This window comes from Populus alba, chromosome 3 (assembly GCF_005239225.2).
Source record: "Populus alba chromosome 3, ASM523922v2, whole genome shotgun sequence".
Classification (NCBI taxonomy): domain Eukaryota; kingdom Viridiplantae; phylum Streptophyta; class Magnoliopsida; order Malpighiales; family Salicaceae; genus Populus; species Populus alba.
Window position 1 is genome coordinate 4,249,486 of NC_133286.1, and position 15,080 is coordinate 4,264,565.

Below are 15,080 nucleotides of genomic sequence, written 5' to 3' on the forward strand. Positions count from 1 at the left end.
GCCCAAATAACTAATCAAATAGAAAGGCTGAGCTTAATTAGAGACAGTACACTACAAATTACCAATAGCTAGACAAACAATCATCACAAACAAGGAACGACCATCTCCCCAGTAACAAATTCACCTTCTGAAGTTGGAGAACTTGCGAAAACTAGCCACCACAAAATAGTAGCAAGTATCTATGCAGTCTTCGATGAAGTACAACCACCTGCGTCGCCAATATGGATTGATGTAGAGAACTGCTGCAATCGTCATCACCACAACTGTGTAACATACACCGAAACTGATGTAGAAAAACTCCATGTCTATGAAACCATCATCTCCTTGTTCATCATCAGGCACTGGCTGTGATGGCACTGATTCCTCGCTACAATTGTTTCGCAATGGAGGTCCACACAAGAAAGGATTTCCTTTGTAACAGCTTTCATCGAAGGTCCCAAACTGAAATTTTCTCTCGGGTGTCTTGCCTGACAAGTTATTGTGCGCCACACTAAAAACTTCAAGTGTGGTAATTTCAGTAAGTTGTGGAGGGATGGCACCATTCAAGTTGTTGTAAGAAAGATCCAAACTCTCAATATGCTTTAGGTTTGAGAATGTTGCAGGGATAGATCCAGTGAGATTGTTGTGTGATAAGTTTAATGACAGTATCTCACTTAAGTTTCCAAATTCTGGTGGGATTGCTCCTACAAAGCTGTTATTCGAGAGATCAATACCATACATATAGCTAAGAACTGTCCCCTTGTAACCATAATACATATTTTTAGTTGTAAATTCTATCACTTCTTCAAAGCCAGGCATAGAATGCTTTTCCAAGCTATCAATACTATCCACTAGTGGTGGACCCATTGTTTCATAATATGCATCTGCTATGGACCTTAATACAAAAAAATTTATGAGAATGTACACTTTCTGGAAACTTTCCTTGAAAGTAAGATTGCCCAAACAGGAGGGTAGTGGACCAGAAAGCTGGTTTTGTGAAACATCCAAAATGCTTAATTCTTCTAACAAGCATAACTGAACAGGGAGCTCACCATCAAAGTGATTAGCCCTCAGAAGAAGAACACTCAATGATGAAAGATTGCCAATCCAATTTGGAATGGAGCCGGTGAAGCTGTTATCTCGAAGATCCATCGTAACCAGAGAAGAGCTGTTATAAAATCCATATGTTAATGGACCGGTCAATCTATTTTCGGATAGATGCACATGGATTAGAGATGGTGGACTGAAACAAGATGGCATATATCCAGACAAGTTGTTCTCAGAAAGGTCCAAATATTCAAGTTGATCAAGCTTACAAAAGTCTCTTGGGATCGGACCCTTAAAATGGTTTTTGGACAAATCAAGTGCTATAAGGCTTGTAGAATTGACGAACCATCTTGGAAGCATGCCTGAAAATTGATTATTACTCAAATCCAATACACTACACTCTTTCCGCTCATGTAATGGAAAATCTGATATCTGATCCCAAAAGTTGTTCCCACTTAGATTAATATAATGTATTGTTGTTAGTTGTTCTAGTTTTACTGTAGACAACTGATTGTTGGATAAATCTAAATTTAAAAGGCTAATATTTCCTAAACAAGAAGGAATACAACCTGTGAATCCATTCTTAGCCATCCTTAAAATCCTCAGATTTGGAAAGATCAAACAAATATCTTTTGGAATTTGACCGTTCATGTTGTTGTTGGATATATCTAAATTGGCCATATTCGGATATGGGTGATCTTGCAACTGCAAAGTACCAACAAAGGAGTTGTCACTCAGATATAGTTGCTCCAATCGTGTATTGTTCTTAAGCAACCATGATGGAAACATTCCGGTGATGTTGTGGGAGAGATCAAGGACTCTTAAGTTGTATTGGTAATAGAGGAAGTCGGGAATTTCTACATGGAATGCTTCCGTTGTTTTTGACAAGCTTAGAAAGACTAGTTGGAACTTTGGAATCAAATGATCAAAGGCAGCAGGTTCTGTTACTAGTCTGTTGTTCTCATTGGAGAAGAACTTGAGGCTTGAGTGGTTCATAAAAGGCTTCATTGAAATGGGAACTTCAAAGAGGTTATTTGATAGTGAAAGGAATTCAAGGGATAGGATGTTGGTAAGAGGACTGGAGGCAATATTTCCAATAAAATGGTTTGCAGAAATATCTAATAGTTGTAGAGATGACAAGTTACCCAAACAATCTGGGAGAGAACCTCCTAAATTATTTCTAGCGAGATCTAACTGCTTCAGATTCTTCAATTCACACCAACCTGTACAATTTATCTCGAAACAGTCAAAATAGTGTTGAAAGAATCTTCTATTCAACTAAAAAATTCCAAGTAGTCCAAAACACTTAGGATGGAGAGTTGTTAATTTACCTTGAGCGGGTAGGGTGCCATGAAGGTCACATTTAGTAACAGACAAAATTTTAAGAGCAGACAATGCTCCAATGTTCTGGAGAAAGTTTATTGGGAGAGAAGTATTATCTAGATGCAATTCTTCAAGGGTGCTAGAATTGAAGAAAGTCCCTGTTAAAAAGAAAGAAAGAAGAAGAGATATGATGAAAATAGTGGTGGCACAGAATAGCCATTCCATTCAATAATATTAATTAAGACTTAAATTAGTATCCTTGAGAGAACTGATATTGAATAGGGAGATGATTTTTGGATAGAAACAACAAATTGCCAGAAAAATCTAGAGATTTCAAAAGGTATTGTAAATAACAGAACTTTACCATCGACAATCGTCGATCCTATCAACTCATTATATGATAGCTTTAAAGACTTGAGAGAAGAAAGTCCATGCAGATGTGAGAAAATGGTGTTGTTGAATGTATTATGGCTCAGGTCAAGGTTCTCGAGTTTCCCCAGATGTGATGATATGATCTCAAAACCTGCAAGAGAGTTGTTTCTAAAAGTAAGTCATGATATGCATGATATATAGAAACTAAAGATAATTAGAATTGATGAGATGTTGTTGTTCGATTGATATATGATTCTCAAATTATACATAAAAAGAAACAATTTTTAATCGTTCTAATTTTGATCTTATCGGAGAAAAAAAAACAATTTATGGATATAAAGTCGATAAAGATGGAAGCTAAGTTATGATATACTTACAAAACAAGATAAAGAAACTTATAATTAAGATCTCATCGGTAATTAAAACAAGAATAACAATCCTAGCAATAATTAAGTTTTTCTAATAAAGAAATTGGCAGTCTCTCGTTGGCTGTCTAGTGATTTGTATTGGATAGTTTTTTTTTGAATTGATGTTAAGATCCAAGTTTTAATAATTACAATTTTCTTAATTATAATATTTTAGGAGAGAGCTTCTTATTATGTTATTCAAAACCCATTCAAACTCAAATGCATTAAAAAAAAAACTTAGAGTTGTGCTTGACTAGGTATCTCAAGACAGAAAAAACATATATAAAAATATATTTATTTAAAAAGATAAATATAAAATATATATTTATAGGAGAATAAAATATATGCCTCTTGGACCTCATTCCAAGTGCCTCTTTTCTTGATATAAAGTCGTCCTCATTTTTATTGATAAAGAAACAATATAATTAAGAGAATGTCATGTGAAGCATTTAGGTAGAAACTGTGTATTATACCTGATCCTCTCAGCTCATTGCCTGACAGATCCAAAGACTTGAGGGATGAAAATCCAGTAAGAGAAGGAAAATGCTATCATTGCATTGATTCCAACTTAGATCAAGGTTCTCCAGCTTTCCCAGCCTCACCGGTTGGAGTTGAAAACCTACAAGATATATAATTCTCAAATTATACATAAAAAAATATACAGTGCATAAATTAAGGAAGAAGATAGTGCAAGGAGCTGTTTCTAAGAGTAAGTCATAATTATGAGCTCACGATATGCATAATATATAGAAACTAAATATAATTAGAATTGATGAGATGTTGTTGTTCAATTGATGTTTTCTTGATAAAGAGAATGTAACTTACTATTGATAGATCCTGTCAACTTATTATGTGATAGATCCAAAGACTTGAGGGATGAAAGCCCACTCAGAATTGATAAGATGCTGCTGTTCAATTGATTGCCACTCAGGTCAAGGTTCTCTAACTTTCCCAGCCTCATCGGTTGGAGTTGAAAACCTACAAGATATATAATTCTCAAATTATACATATATTTAGTTGTAGAATTAAATATGTGGGTTTTATGTTGTTCTCTTTATTGATAAAACAGTCGAGAGTTTTTCTAATAAAGAAATCGGCAGTCTCTCATTGGCTGTCTAGAGATTTGTATTAGAGAGTTTTTTTTATAGTTTTTATTAAATAGATATAAAGTCCTCATTTTTGTTGATAAAGAAAAAAATATAATTAAGAGAACGTCATGTGAAGCATTTTGGTAGAAACTGTGTATTATACCTGATCCTGTCAGCTGATTGTCTGATAGATCCAAAGACTTGAGGGATGAAAATCCAGTTAGAGATGGAAAAATGCTATCGTTGTATTGATTCACACTTAGATGAAGGTTCTCCAGCTTTTTCAACCTTGATGACAAGACTTTGAGACCTGCATGATGTTCCTCAAGAGCATATTGGAAGGAAATAATTAAATGCGTAGAAAAAAATGATATGAGAAGGAGAAAAGAAAATGTTTCGAAGCTAAATAAATAACTAAAAGGTTACCATAGAAGCTACCTGATCCAGCTATCAACTCATTATATGATAGATCCAAAGATTCGAGAGTGGAAAGGTTACCATTGAAACATGACAAAATGCTTTTATCATTAAATTGATTGATACTCAGGTCAAGATTGCTCAGTTTTGATGATAGGACTTGGAAGCCTAGATCGAAGGGAATCATCAAAGCAAGATATTTGACATTAAACACCAACCAACCTTCATTTATTTTATGATTATAATTAAGTGCAGAAACATTGAACTAACCTTCATTCTCCATGCAACCAACCAATCCAGCCCGTGTCAAAGAAAGACTTTGCAATTCTTTAAAAGGCTGAAACAAAGATGCGTTGAGAACCCAATCGCTGAAATCACTAAAAGAGAAAGTTGGATACCCTGCTCCACGAAGAGAGAGTTGGATCACTCGCCTTGTAGTGTTATCACACTCGATCTCACGCCACTCACAACAATTACTACCGTCCACCCAATCTCGCAAGTAAATGCGATATGGGTCGATCAAAGATTGGATCTCCAAGAGACCAATCCTCTCTTCCTCCGAACATCCATAACAACGACCATGCCATTCGTCAACCAGAGTCAACAATGCTAGCAACATGATCCAAGCCCCAATTCTTTTCATCATCATCTTAGATAATATTCTATGAACTACTAAGTAGAATATTGTTGTTTGTGATGTGCCTTTGGGCAACCATAGAGGTCCTATTTATACTACACTTTGGCCATTTTCATGACTTTATCTGCATATTCTATGTTGTGCAGATGTTTTCTTTATTTCATTTATTTTTGGAATATTTTTGGATTTCAATATTATTTTATTGTTTAGCACATAGTCTATTCGCCAGGTTGGGAAAAATATTCAAATGAGTTATGTGCCTTATTGACTGGGAGTCAATTATTGTCGTAGTGCTGGGGTGAATGGAAAGAAAATAAAATACTTTTCAAAAGTTTTTTTATATTACACTCTGGTGTGAAATTGAATAGAAAACTACAACAAGGGTGTGCAAATGAGTTACTTCTCAAAAAAGAATATATACAATATTATTTATTATCTAATGGAAAGGATGAAACTCCGCATAATATATATAACAGAGAAATTGTCGATAATAGCAATCATTTTCTTATCTCTTGTATCATTCATATCTTCCACAAATCTTAAGTAATTGATGAGAAAGTGGATATATTATTTCTTTAAATAAATTTTGAATTGTGTTATTGTTTTTTTTCTAGGTGCTATTTTGCAAAAGAAAAAAAAAACTCCAAAGAAAATAATAAGATTAACGTTTAAGTTGTCTATTGTTCTTGTATTTGTAGGTATAACAACCGAAGATAGCAATCAAAAAAGCGATGGTGACATGGTAGAGCTTTGAGTTATTGCTGTGCTCTAATGATGAAGATGTAGGGAAACGATCTCCCTTCTGCTATCTGGAGCTGGGATTCCTCTCCCTGTAAGAACAAGCAACATCTTATCTGGATTGTTGTTAGCGGCCACTTCATCGACCCCTTAGTGGGTGGATTTTAAGCATAAAAGGGATTTTTTTTATAAAAAAAAAAGAAAGAAAGAAAGAGGGGGGCATCATCACGTGAAAAGCAAGGAGCTTGCCACCCATTATAGAGTGTGGATATACCACTTTCTCTTGTATCATATCTTCCACAAATCTAAAGTAATTGATTAGAAAGTGGATATATCACTTTCTCTTCTTTATAGCACTACTGGCGAAGATGAGTTAAAGCATTAAAAGGTTGTGAACGCGGATGCTAGACTTGCCATGTGCCCTTTTGATTTTTAAACACAACCATGCAGTAATTTCCTGGTGATTTCCTTGTGCATATTGGTGCTCTTCCAGAATCTTTTTCCAAACAACTCTCATATTGTTTGATGAATTATTTTATTTATTCCCGTTCAAATGTTTTCATACATGAATACTGTAGAGTATATATTGCAGTGTGAGATAAGGTTAACTCATTGCATTTTCATAAATTGAAAGGATTTCTCCTTTTCTTTGTCAATTACAGCACATGCATAGAAGCGTTCTTCCTCAGAGTAAATGCTATTGTAATGTTTTCACAGAGACTCCCCTGTTTTGCAACTAATTCACTTATATATCTTGGAACATACCCATAAATCCGGTTCAAGAAAATTACTATTTGATGTCTATGTATCTTTATGTTGTATATTACTTGCCCGACACTTGATTATGTCATTATTTGTTTTTATTTTTTGCTAATGATTCCTCACATTTTTTATACTGGTGTGGTTTGTAAGTTCAGGGTTCTTGCTCACTGCTACTAACTTCTCTATACTTTGCCTGGTCTGAAATCTTAGCTCAAAAAACCTATTCACAAGCATATAACCTGTTAAAATCCCTTCAACACTTAACTACAATAATTTGTTAACTACATGCTACCTAATAAACTAATCATAGCTCCTAGAACATTCAGAATTCTATTATGCTTTTTGGGTTGTAAACTAGTCTCATTACCTTTTCATTCATATATATAATTCAGATAGCAATTCCTTTTATATAATTTATAATAATCCCCGAAATCATTCGATAGTCCACGTATTCTTTATTATTTTCATCATAGCTATTCCTATAAAAACTGGATTAATGCACCGCTTATGGTATTAAAAAACAGAGAGAACAACCTTTTCCTATGTATAAAATTTGGGTAAAAAACTGTATCTATTCAAATCATTTTTTGGATCAAACAGCAGCACCTGTAAAATACTTAAACTAACAACTTCTAACTTTATTTTTCTAATTTTTAACCTGATACTTCTATACCATTAAACAACCACTAAGCAATCATATTTTTATTATCTATACCACTAAGCAATTATATTTTCATAACCTATTTAATTAATTCGAAACCTTTCTAAATATAATGTTTTTTTTTATCTCAAAATAAAGAAAACATAATATTACCTCACTATAACATTTAAAAGTTTTACCCACATTAAAAATATTCAAATTAGTTTTGTTGGCATGTAACCTCACCAAACAATTTGCGTGGACCGTATTGACTGGGAGTCAATTATTGTCGTAATTGATGAGAAAGTGGATATACGACTCTCTCTTCTTTATAGCACTACTGGCCAAGATGAGTAATTTCCTGGTGATTTCCTTATGCATACTGGTGGTCTTCCATAATCTTTTTCCAAACAATCCTCGTTAGCCCGGCTCGGGGGTTAACCTGGGATAAGATTTGTATCATGATTTTTTATCAGGTCCCAGATCTGGGACCAACTTGGAGTAACCTTAAATTTGTGTGTGTGTCAAAACAACATTGTGTTTTATATATAAATATAAATATGAATCCCGAGCTCTTTTATAATATTAAGAGGTAGTATATTAATAATCGAATTATCATCCACCAAGATACAATTCATCATCTTTCCATCAACATATCTTTTAATTAAAAAAAAATTGTTTATAGAGTTTTGATCGTTAAAGGATATCTTTTGGTGCGTACACCATGAGACAAGTTGAAAGAGTTAGTCATGACATGTTTAGTAGGAGTTATACTTATAATTTTCTCATTTTTTATGTTAAATTAGGAAGATATCAATGAGAAACTGAACTTGAAGATGGACTATATCATTGTTAACTTCTTGATCAGAATACTCCAACACGATGGTCAGGGCAAATTTTTTTAAAATAAAAAATAGCTAAAACAAAGTAATTAAACAAGACAGCCTTAGGATTCCATAGATAAATATAGTTATAACACTTCTCTATTGAAAACGATCAACGATAAGGCTAAGTTATGAGGTCAACACTTGTCTCTCTAATTTTTTTTGCGTTTCAAAAAATGTTTTAAAAAAGAAATTAAATTTTTTTTATTGTTTTTTTTTATTCAAATTAATTTTTTTTTTGGTATTTTTAGACTATTTTGATGTGTTAATATTAAAAATAATTTTTTTTATAAAAAAATATTATTTAAATACATTTATGAGTGAAAAACCACCACAACCATATTTCCAAATAGACTGTTAAAGCACCCATTAGCTGGACACGTTCAAGAAAATTGTCGACAAGTTTCGAACTAACACGATTTAGGGCCAAGAATGCAAGAAGCAAACCACTGATTCCCCAACAACAAATTCAGTACTCCCATGCTAAGATCTTCTGAAGTTGGAGAACTTCCGAAAATTAATACATACAAGGCTTCAACACTCCGAAGCCTGCAAGAGAAATATCAAAGTAAAATAAGTAGCGGTAAACAGCAGCCATTTCATCAGTTTTAATTTTAGTATAACACAATAATATGAACCAACCTTGATTCTCAAAGGCACCTAACTAATTCATTAGCCTTCAAATCAAGACTTTGCAATTCTTTAAAAGGCAGAAACAAAGATGCGTTGAGAACCCACTCCCCTAACCCCCAATCCCCAGCACCCCCAGGGCAGAATCAATTACTGCCCAGGTATTTCGACAGTTATGGCTTGTAAGGGTTTTGGTTCACGATGAAGATGATGGATACAATAATGTATTCCGACAACAAAACTTTCAATTCTTGTAGAGTTCTTTATGGAAAAGGGATTGCGAAGAGGGGACTCTTTATCAACATCTCTTTTCAATATAGCAACTGAGGGTCTTAGTAGAATGCTAAAAAGAGATGTGATTTGGGACTTATAAAAGGTATTTGTTTCGGTCATGATCAACTGAAAATTACTCACTTTTAGTTTGTAGATGATACACTCATCTTCAATTCATATTATTTTCCATCTCTTCAAAACATCAAAAGTACTATGTGATGTTTTGAGTTGATTTCTAGGCTGAAGGTTAATTTCCACAAGAGCTCAATCACTAGAACTATTGTTACTTCTTCAACTGCTAGCAATCTTAATATGTAGGATGGAGGGGATGCCATTTAAGTATTTGGGTCTGCCTATTTGTGCATCTTCATCTCATGTGGAAAACTATTGTTAATAGAATCAATAGCAAGTTGGCTGCCTGTAAAGCGCGTCACTTATCTATTGGTGAGAGAGTGTGCTTGCTTAAATCAATTATAAATAATCTCCCTATCTACAACCTTTCTTTATTTCCTATCACATCCACTGTTGCTACCAAAATTGAGAAACATATCATAGCTTTCTTTGGTTCTTAGGAGGAAGAGGGAAAAAACTATGCAATGTTAAATGGGCATCGGTGGTTCCTCCAAAAAAAACAAAAAGGGCTGGGTATAGACTACATTATTGATAAAAATCATGGGTTAATAACACTTCCATAGCAAAGAGATATGTATTTTCCCTATTAATTTCTCAAGTTACCATGATGAGTGTGATGTGACTCTAATAAATGTAGGATATGTTAGGTATACAATGTCTCTGTGATATGGACATAATCATTTTTGGTATGTCAAATTCTTACTATTTCACTCTTAAGAGTAGAAAGATGTAGTTCGTTGGACTATCACCAAGGCTTAACAACAATAATGAAAAAAAAAAACCATGTGAAAGGAAAAGGACTTGATCTTATAAGCCCAAATGATTTTGAAATGATTTTGAGAATGAGGTTTATGAAGAGTTTATTGCATTTGCTTTAGTGGCTAAGAAAATTTTAGAGAAACCACTTGAAAAAGTAAGTGCAGTTTCAAGATGTTTGTAATAGATTTTATCCCTAGTGTTATATTGACCTCTTGGTTTCAAGCAAGAAACGCACTTCAATATCATTATGCATTATTGTATTCCTAACAGAGGCCCTCTTAGCAGACATACCCAACCCACAACTATTCCAAAATAAAATCTTCATTGATAAATGATTTTAAACCATACCAAGTTAAATTGGAAATATTGGGCTGCATTCCGATCTTCAATCTTCCTATATATCCACCTGGCTTCTAATGTTTGCAGCAGAACTGCAAGTTATGATATAACGAAATCTCAGTGTTGTTTTACATTTTATATAATATGTCAGTTTCATTCAAAAAATGATCAGAAAGAACAATAAAAATCCTCAAATTCTACAGGTTGTCAATTTCGTACAGGTTAGTGTTTTCATTTTTTTTAATTAAAACGGTATGTTTTGGTTTTGAAGCATTTCGGTGTGCTGTTTCGGGATTATACTGTTTACACACACAAACATATACATACATACATATACATACATATATATATATAAAAAAAAACTCAATAAACATAAATTATAAAGCTTAATTCTAAATAAATCTATTATTGAATGGTTAAATTGAAAAAAAAATTAATCTAAAAAAAAAAGACACAAAAATAACCTATCAAAACAAAATTATGAAAATGTCACCAGCAGTCTCACAAGGTGTTTTTAAACTCGAATTGCCCTATAATCTCAACCTAAGATATAACAATATGTTAGGAAAATCTTTGTAAGATTTCAGTCTGATCCACCAATCGAATTGAGAGATATGATTGATATTGTAAAAGTAGATAATATTGTTTTAGAAAAAAAAAAACATTATTTGGTCGGAATGGAACTAGAACATTTCAGCTAGAATTTTGGCAAAATTTATGAAACGGGCTAAGATTCTGAGCAAGATGAAATTTTTTTCTGGTTTGTTTCATTTTTTAAATTGAAACAAGATATACCAGTCATTTCGAATGGAACAGAACAAAATTGACAACCTTGTATCATGGTTGACTAGAGTTTTTTTTTTGTCTTTTTTTTAATTGGAATTTTTTTCAAAAAAATTTTCCAATATTAAGTTGATTTGTAATCAAGCTTTATAATTTATTTTGATATGTATTATATGAGGTTATCATGATCTCATGATATGTTAACAAGCCAAATTCATAACCTGAATCATGAGACCGTGATAACCTCATAAAAGAATGTTGAAACAAATTACAAAGTATAATTCTCAATTAACTTATTGTTTAAAGATGAAATTGAAAAAAATATATGAAAAAAATAACATAAAAAAATGACTAAGTTAACTCAGGACCTCCCAAATCCGTGATTCAGTCATGAGACCTAGATAATCTTATAGAAAGCAAATTGAAAAAATAACTCGGGTCAACCCAGGTTACCCTATCAAACCCGCAAGTCAGGTCATAAAACTAGGATAATGCTATATAAAGCAATTAACAATAAATTTTAAAGCATAAATCCTAATCAACTGATTGTTGAAAAAATTCAATAAAAAAAGACACAATAAAACGACTCGAAATAACTCAAGTTAATCCGTAAAAATCACGAAGCCTAATTCTTAATCAATCTAATATTGAATAATAATAAAAAAAATTAATTAAAAAAATAAATGTAATTCAACCGGATTAACCCACTAAATCGGATGAATAACTAAGATGTTATGTCAAGAAACGATTTTTGAAAATTTCTTCATATGTGTTGAATAAAGTCTTGATCAAGGCAAGAACATAGGCTCTTCAAGACGATTGACCAGAAGGAGAGAAGGAAGGCTCGTTCTGCTACGCACTGCCTCACTCTCAAAGAAGAAACAATTACTTGGTTCTATATCTTTAGCACATAAAACATGAGGGGATTAACAATATGGTTGTATAGTGTTCACCTCATATGTTTTCCTTTAAATTTATAGTAAAATCTAATAAAAAAATAGTGAACATTGTGTCTAGTATAAAACGTGAGGGGGTAAATAGTGCGGCTACACAGTGTTCGCCCCACACACTTTATATTATAAATAACTAGTTTTGTATCGGTGTTCCGTGACAGGGTGGTTATTTTTTTAAGTAAAAAATAATAATAAGTAGGCTCTTACAATGCACTTTTTAATATATATTTTTTTCAATAACAAATAAAAAATGCCTATACATACATGTATTTAGTAATTAGATCGATATTTGATAAATAGATAACTAAGATTAAAATATTTGATATCGTGATATAGATCATGTGCTTAATTTTGTTTAACAATTATGTTTCCTAGAGTTTTTATTTTTATTTTCTATGAAACAACTATATCCTATAAAAGGTTATATCCAATACTGAACGAAAAAACTAGAAAAAATCAAAGAAAAAAGAGATAAGTCAAAACTGTATAAATACATTAATCTCGTGATCATAATCATGTGATTGAGATAATTGTGTACAAGAGAATGATCAATCCTTTCCTTGTGATGCCCAAAGTGTATATCAAACATTTTATAACTTGCCATGTGCAACAAAATGCTGAGCTGTATATTAATTCTCAAAGACAATGATAACTATGGTATTTTTTTAAGTTTTTTTTTATTTTTTTTTTATCATCAACCTTGAGTTATTAGGCCTTAAATTTTGTTATTTGTTTTGGTTTTTTTTTTTTTTTGTAAGGTTATTCCTATCTCATATTCTAGGTTGCAGATAAGTAAGTTAATCTGGATTGATTTAATTTTTTTAATTGATTTTTGTAATCTTATCATGTGGCATTACATTATTGGCCAATGAGTTTTATGAATTTTGTCACTTTTATCGCAGGGTTTTTTTTTTCAGCTTTTTGTTGTTGATTTAACTTTGGTCTTGACTCTTGGCAAATGTTTGGATAAAAACATGACTGCCGTTATGAATTTACAAACTTGCAGACTATAAATTATTTCAGTTTCTCTAATCACAGTGGCCATTATCCAACCAATAATCTTGGCAGTTCAATAGAGAACAATAATAGCGTGAAAAAAGTAGCATGATCTGTCAAATATGCAAGAGTTCATTGCAAAAAGAGAAATTAATGAACATCTAGCAAGCAATGTTCAAGTCATCTAAAGCAGACAATGCAAGTTTCTGTTTTTTTTTTTTCCTGCCAATTCCAGACCAAGAAAATCAAACCCAGTCAGTTGTTCTATCGAACAATGCTCAAGCCATCTAAAGTAGAGAATGTAAGTTTCTTTTTTTTTTTCATGTCAATTCCAGACCAAGATAATCAGACCCAATCTATTATTGTGAATTACAAACCAAAAGAAAAAAGACAATAAAAGCTATCATCAATAAACATAAGCAACCAAAGTGCAAGCCACTCAAATTGTTAATGGAAGTTGGAAAAGCAAATCTAGTATCTCATTGCTTCCTTATGAACTCCAGGCTAAAAGTAACAGTTGAACCAATGTCTTCTGAACATAAGATTTAAAGTAGCTGGTGGAAAATTTTCTTTTCAGCATCATAAGAAGTAAAAGAATTGAAACGTAAACTACAAATGCTAAGGCAAATTGAAAGGGAGAAGAATGAACAATGGAATGAAAAGTAACTCTTAAACGAAAGATCAATCATCATATTTTAGACAAAGCCATAGTAAGAAAGCTAAGCATGCCAAAGTTCTTTAATATGTATGTGTGAGAAAAAAAAGGCGATATCTATAAATTAATATCATTGAGACCATGAGATTTATTAATTAATCAAGATATTATTAATACAATATATACTTATACATTAATCAATAAAAAAAAATTCTTTTTCAAAAACATTGAACTTAATACATATATCGTGTATTCTGATTATACAAATATTATCTAATCATTAAATTATGAATTTTAATTCATAATTATATATATTTATTTAAATAAAACAAGTTCAATTAATGTAATCAATCTTGTTAATTAATGAAAGTCATGTATGTATCTATTTTTGCAAATTGGATGCATACTTATTGAATATTAAGTCAAGCAAAAAATCTATAAAAAAGAATATAAAAGTGAGCCAAACAACAATATTAAAAACGAATAAGAGGTAGAATATCCATTAACTAATACCAAAGGACACAAAATCACAAAAATTCATGAAACTACATAAGGCTCTCTATAAGGGGGTTTGTTCAATACCAAGAAATTAAACATTTAAAAAAAAAAACTAAATGAATTGTTTAAAAAGTTAAAAGAAAATAAATGCACTTTTGTCCACAGCAACAACAACTATAATAAAATGCTGGGCTGTAGAATAGAGATGATTAGAGTAAGCGTTTAACATTGAGAGAAAGAAGCCTACAAAGCACCCATTAAGGAAATTAAAGAGAAAATTAAGGGAAAGAAATGTAGATTAATTGATACAGAGGCTCGCCTTGTTCCAGACCAGCGCGAGACTGTAGAGAAGAATCCAGACGAACCAAGAGCAAAAAATGCTGTAGAGATAATCATGATAGAGACAAATTCATCCACGAATAATAGACACTAGTTATATAAATTTTACTCAAATTTCTTTCAATATTTCCTCAATTTGTTCCACTAACTTGACGTAAAATGTGATTAAAGAATCAATTAATTATTTAAAAAACTTGAGGGATTAATTTGTTTGTTTCACAAAAAACAGACACTAGTTATATAAATTTCACTCAAATTTTTATCATCATATGCGTGAATGAAATTAGAAGAATTAATAAGTTTGCGGACTTAATTAAACTTTGATTTAATTAATTAAATAAATTCTGGGATTTAATTGAAATTAATCCAAGGGTAAAATTAAAAATTTATTTGATTAAGGGGCCCAATTGATATTTTTTTTATGAGAGG

At 31.9% G+C, this 15,080-nt stretch overlaps 1 protein-coding gene across 1 annotated transcript; it reads right to left on the minus strand.

Annotated features, from left to right (window-relative positions):
* Positions 1 to 6: 6 nt before the first annotated feature.
* Positions 7 to 5,333, minus strand: LOC118045304 (cuscuta receptor 1-like). The gene is made up of 6 exons (XM_073408271.1): positions 4,904 to 5,333; positions 4,655 to 4,801; positions 4,380 to 4,526; positions 2,714 to 2,872; positions 2,358 to 2,507; positions 7 to 2,249 (listed from the first exon to the last, which is right to left on the minus strand). The coding sequence occupies exons 1-6, from the start codon at positions 5,280 to 5,282 to the stop codon at positions 121 to 123; spliced, it is 3,111 nt and encodes a 1,036-aa protein (XP_073264372.1). The 5' UTR covers positions 5,283 to 5,333; the 3' UTR covers positions 7 to 120.
* Positions 5,334 to 15,080: the final 9,747 nt, after the last annotated feature.

What these genes read in the sequence shown, in the direction of transcription:
- LOC118045304 (XM_073408271.1), bottom strand. Translation starts at nt 5,282, where the DNA reads ATGATGATGAAAAGAATTGGGGCTTGGATCATGTTGCTAGCATTGTTG. An exon ending in TGGTTGCATGGAGAATGAAG is followed by an intron (nt 4,802 to 4,903) that starts GTTAGTTCAATG and finishes CCTTCGATCTAG; the next exon opens with GCTTCCAAGTCCTATCATCA. An exon ending in AGGATCGACGATTGTCGATG is followed by an intron (nt 2,508 to 2,713) that starts GTAAAGTTCTGT and finishes TCTTTTTAACAG; the next exon opens with GGACTTTCTTCAATTCTAGC.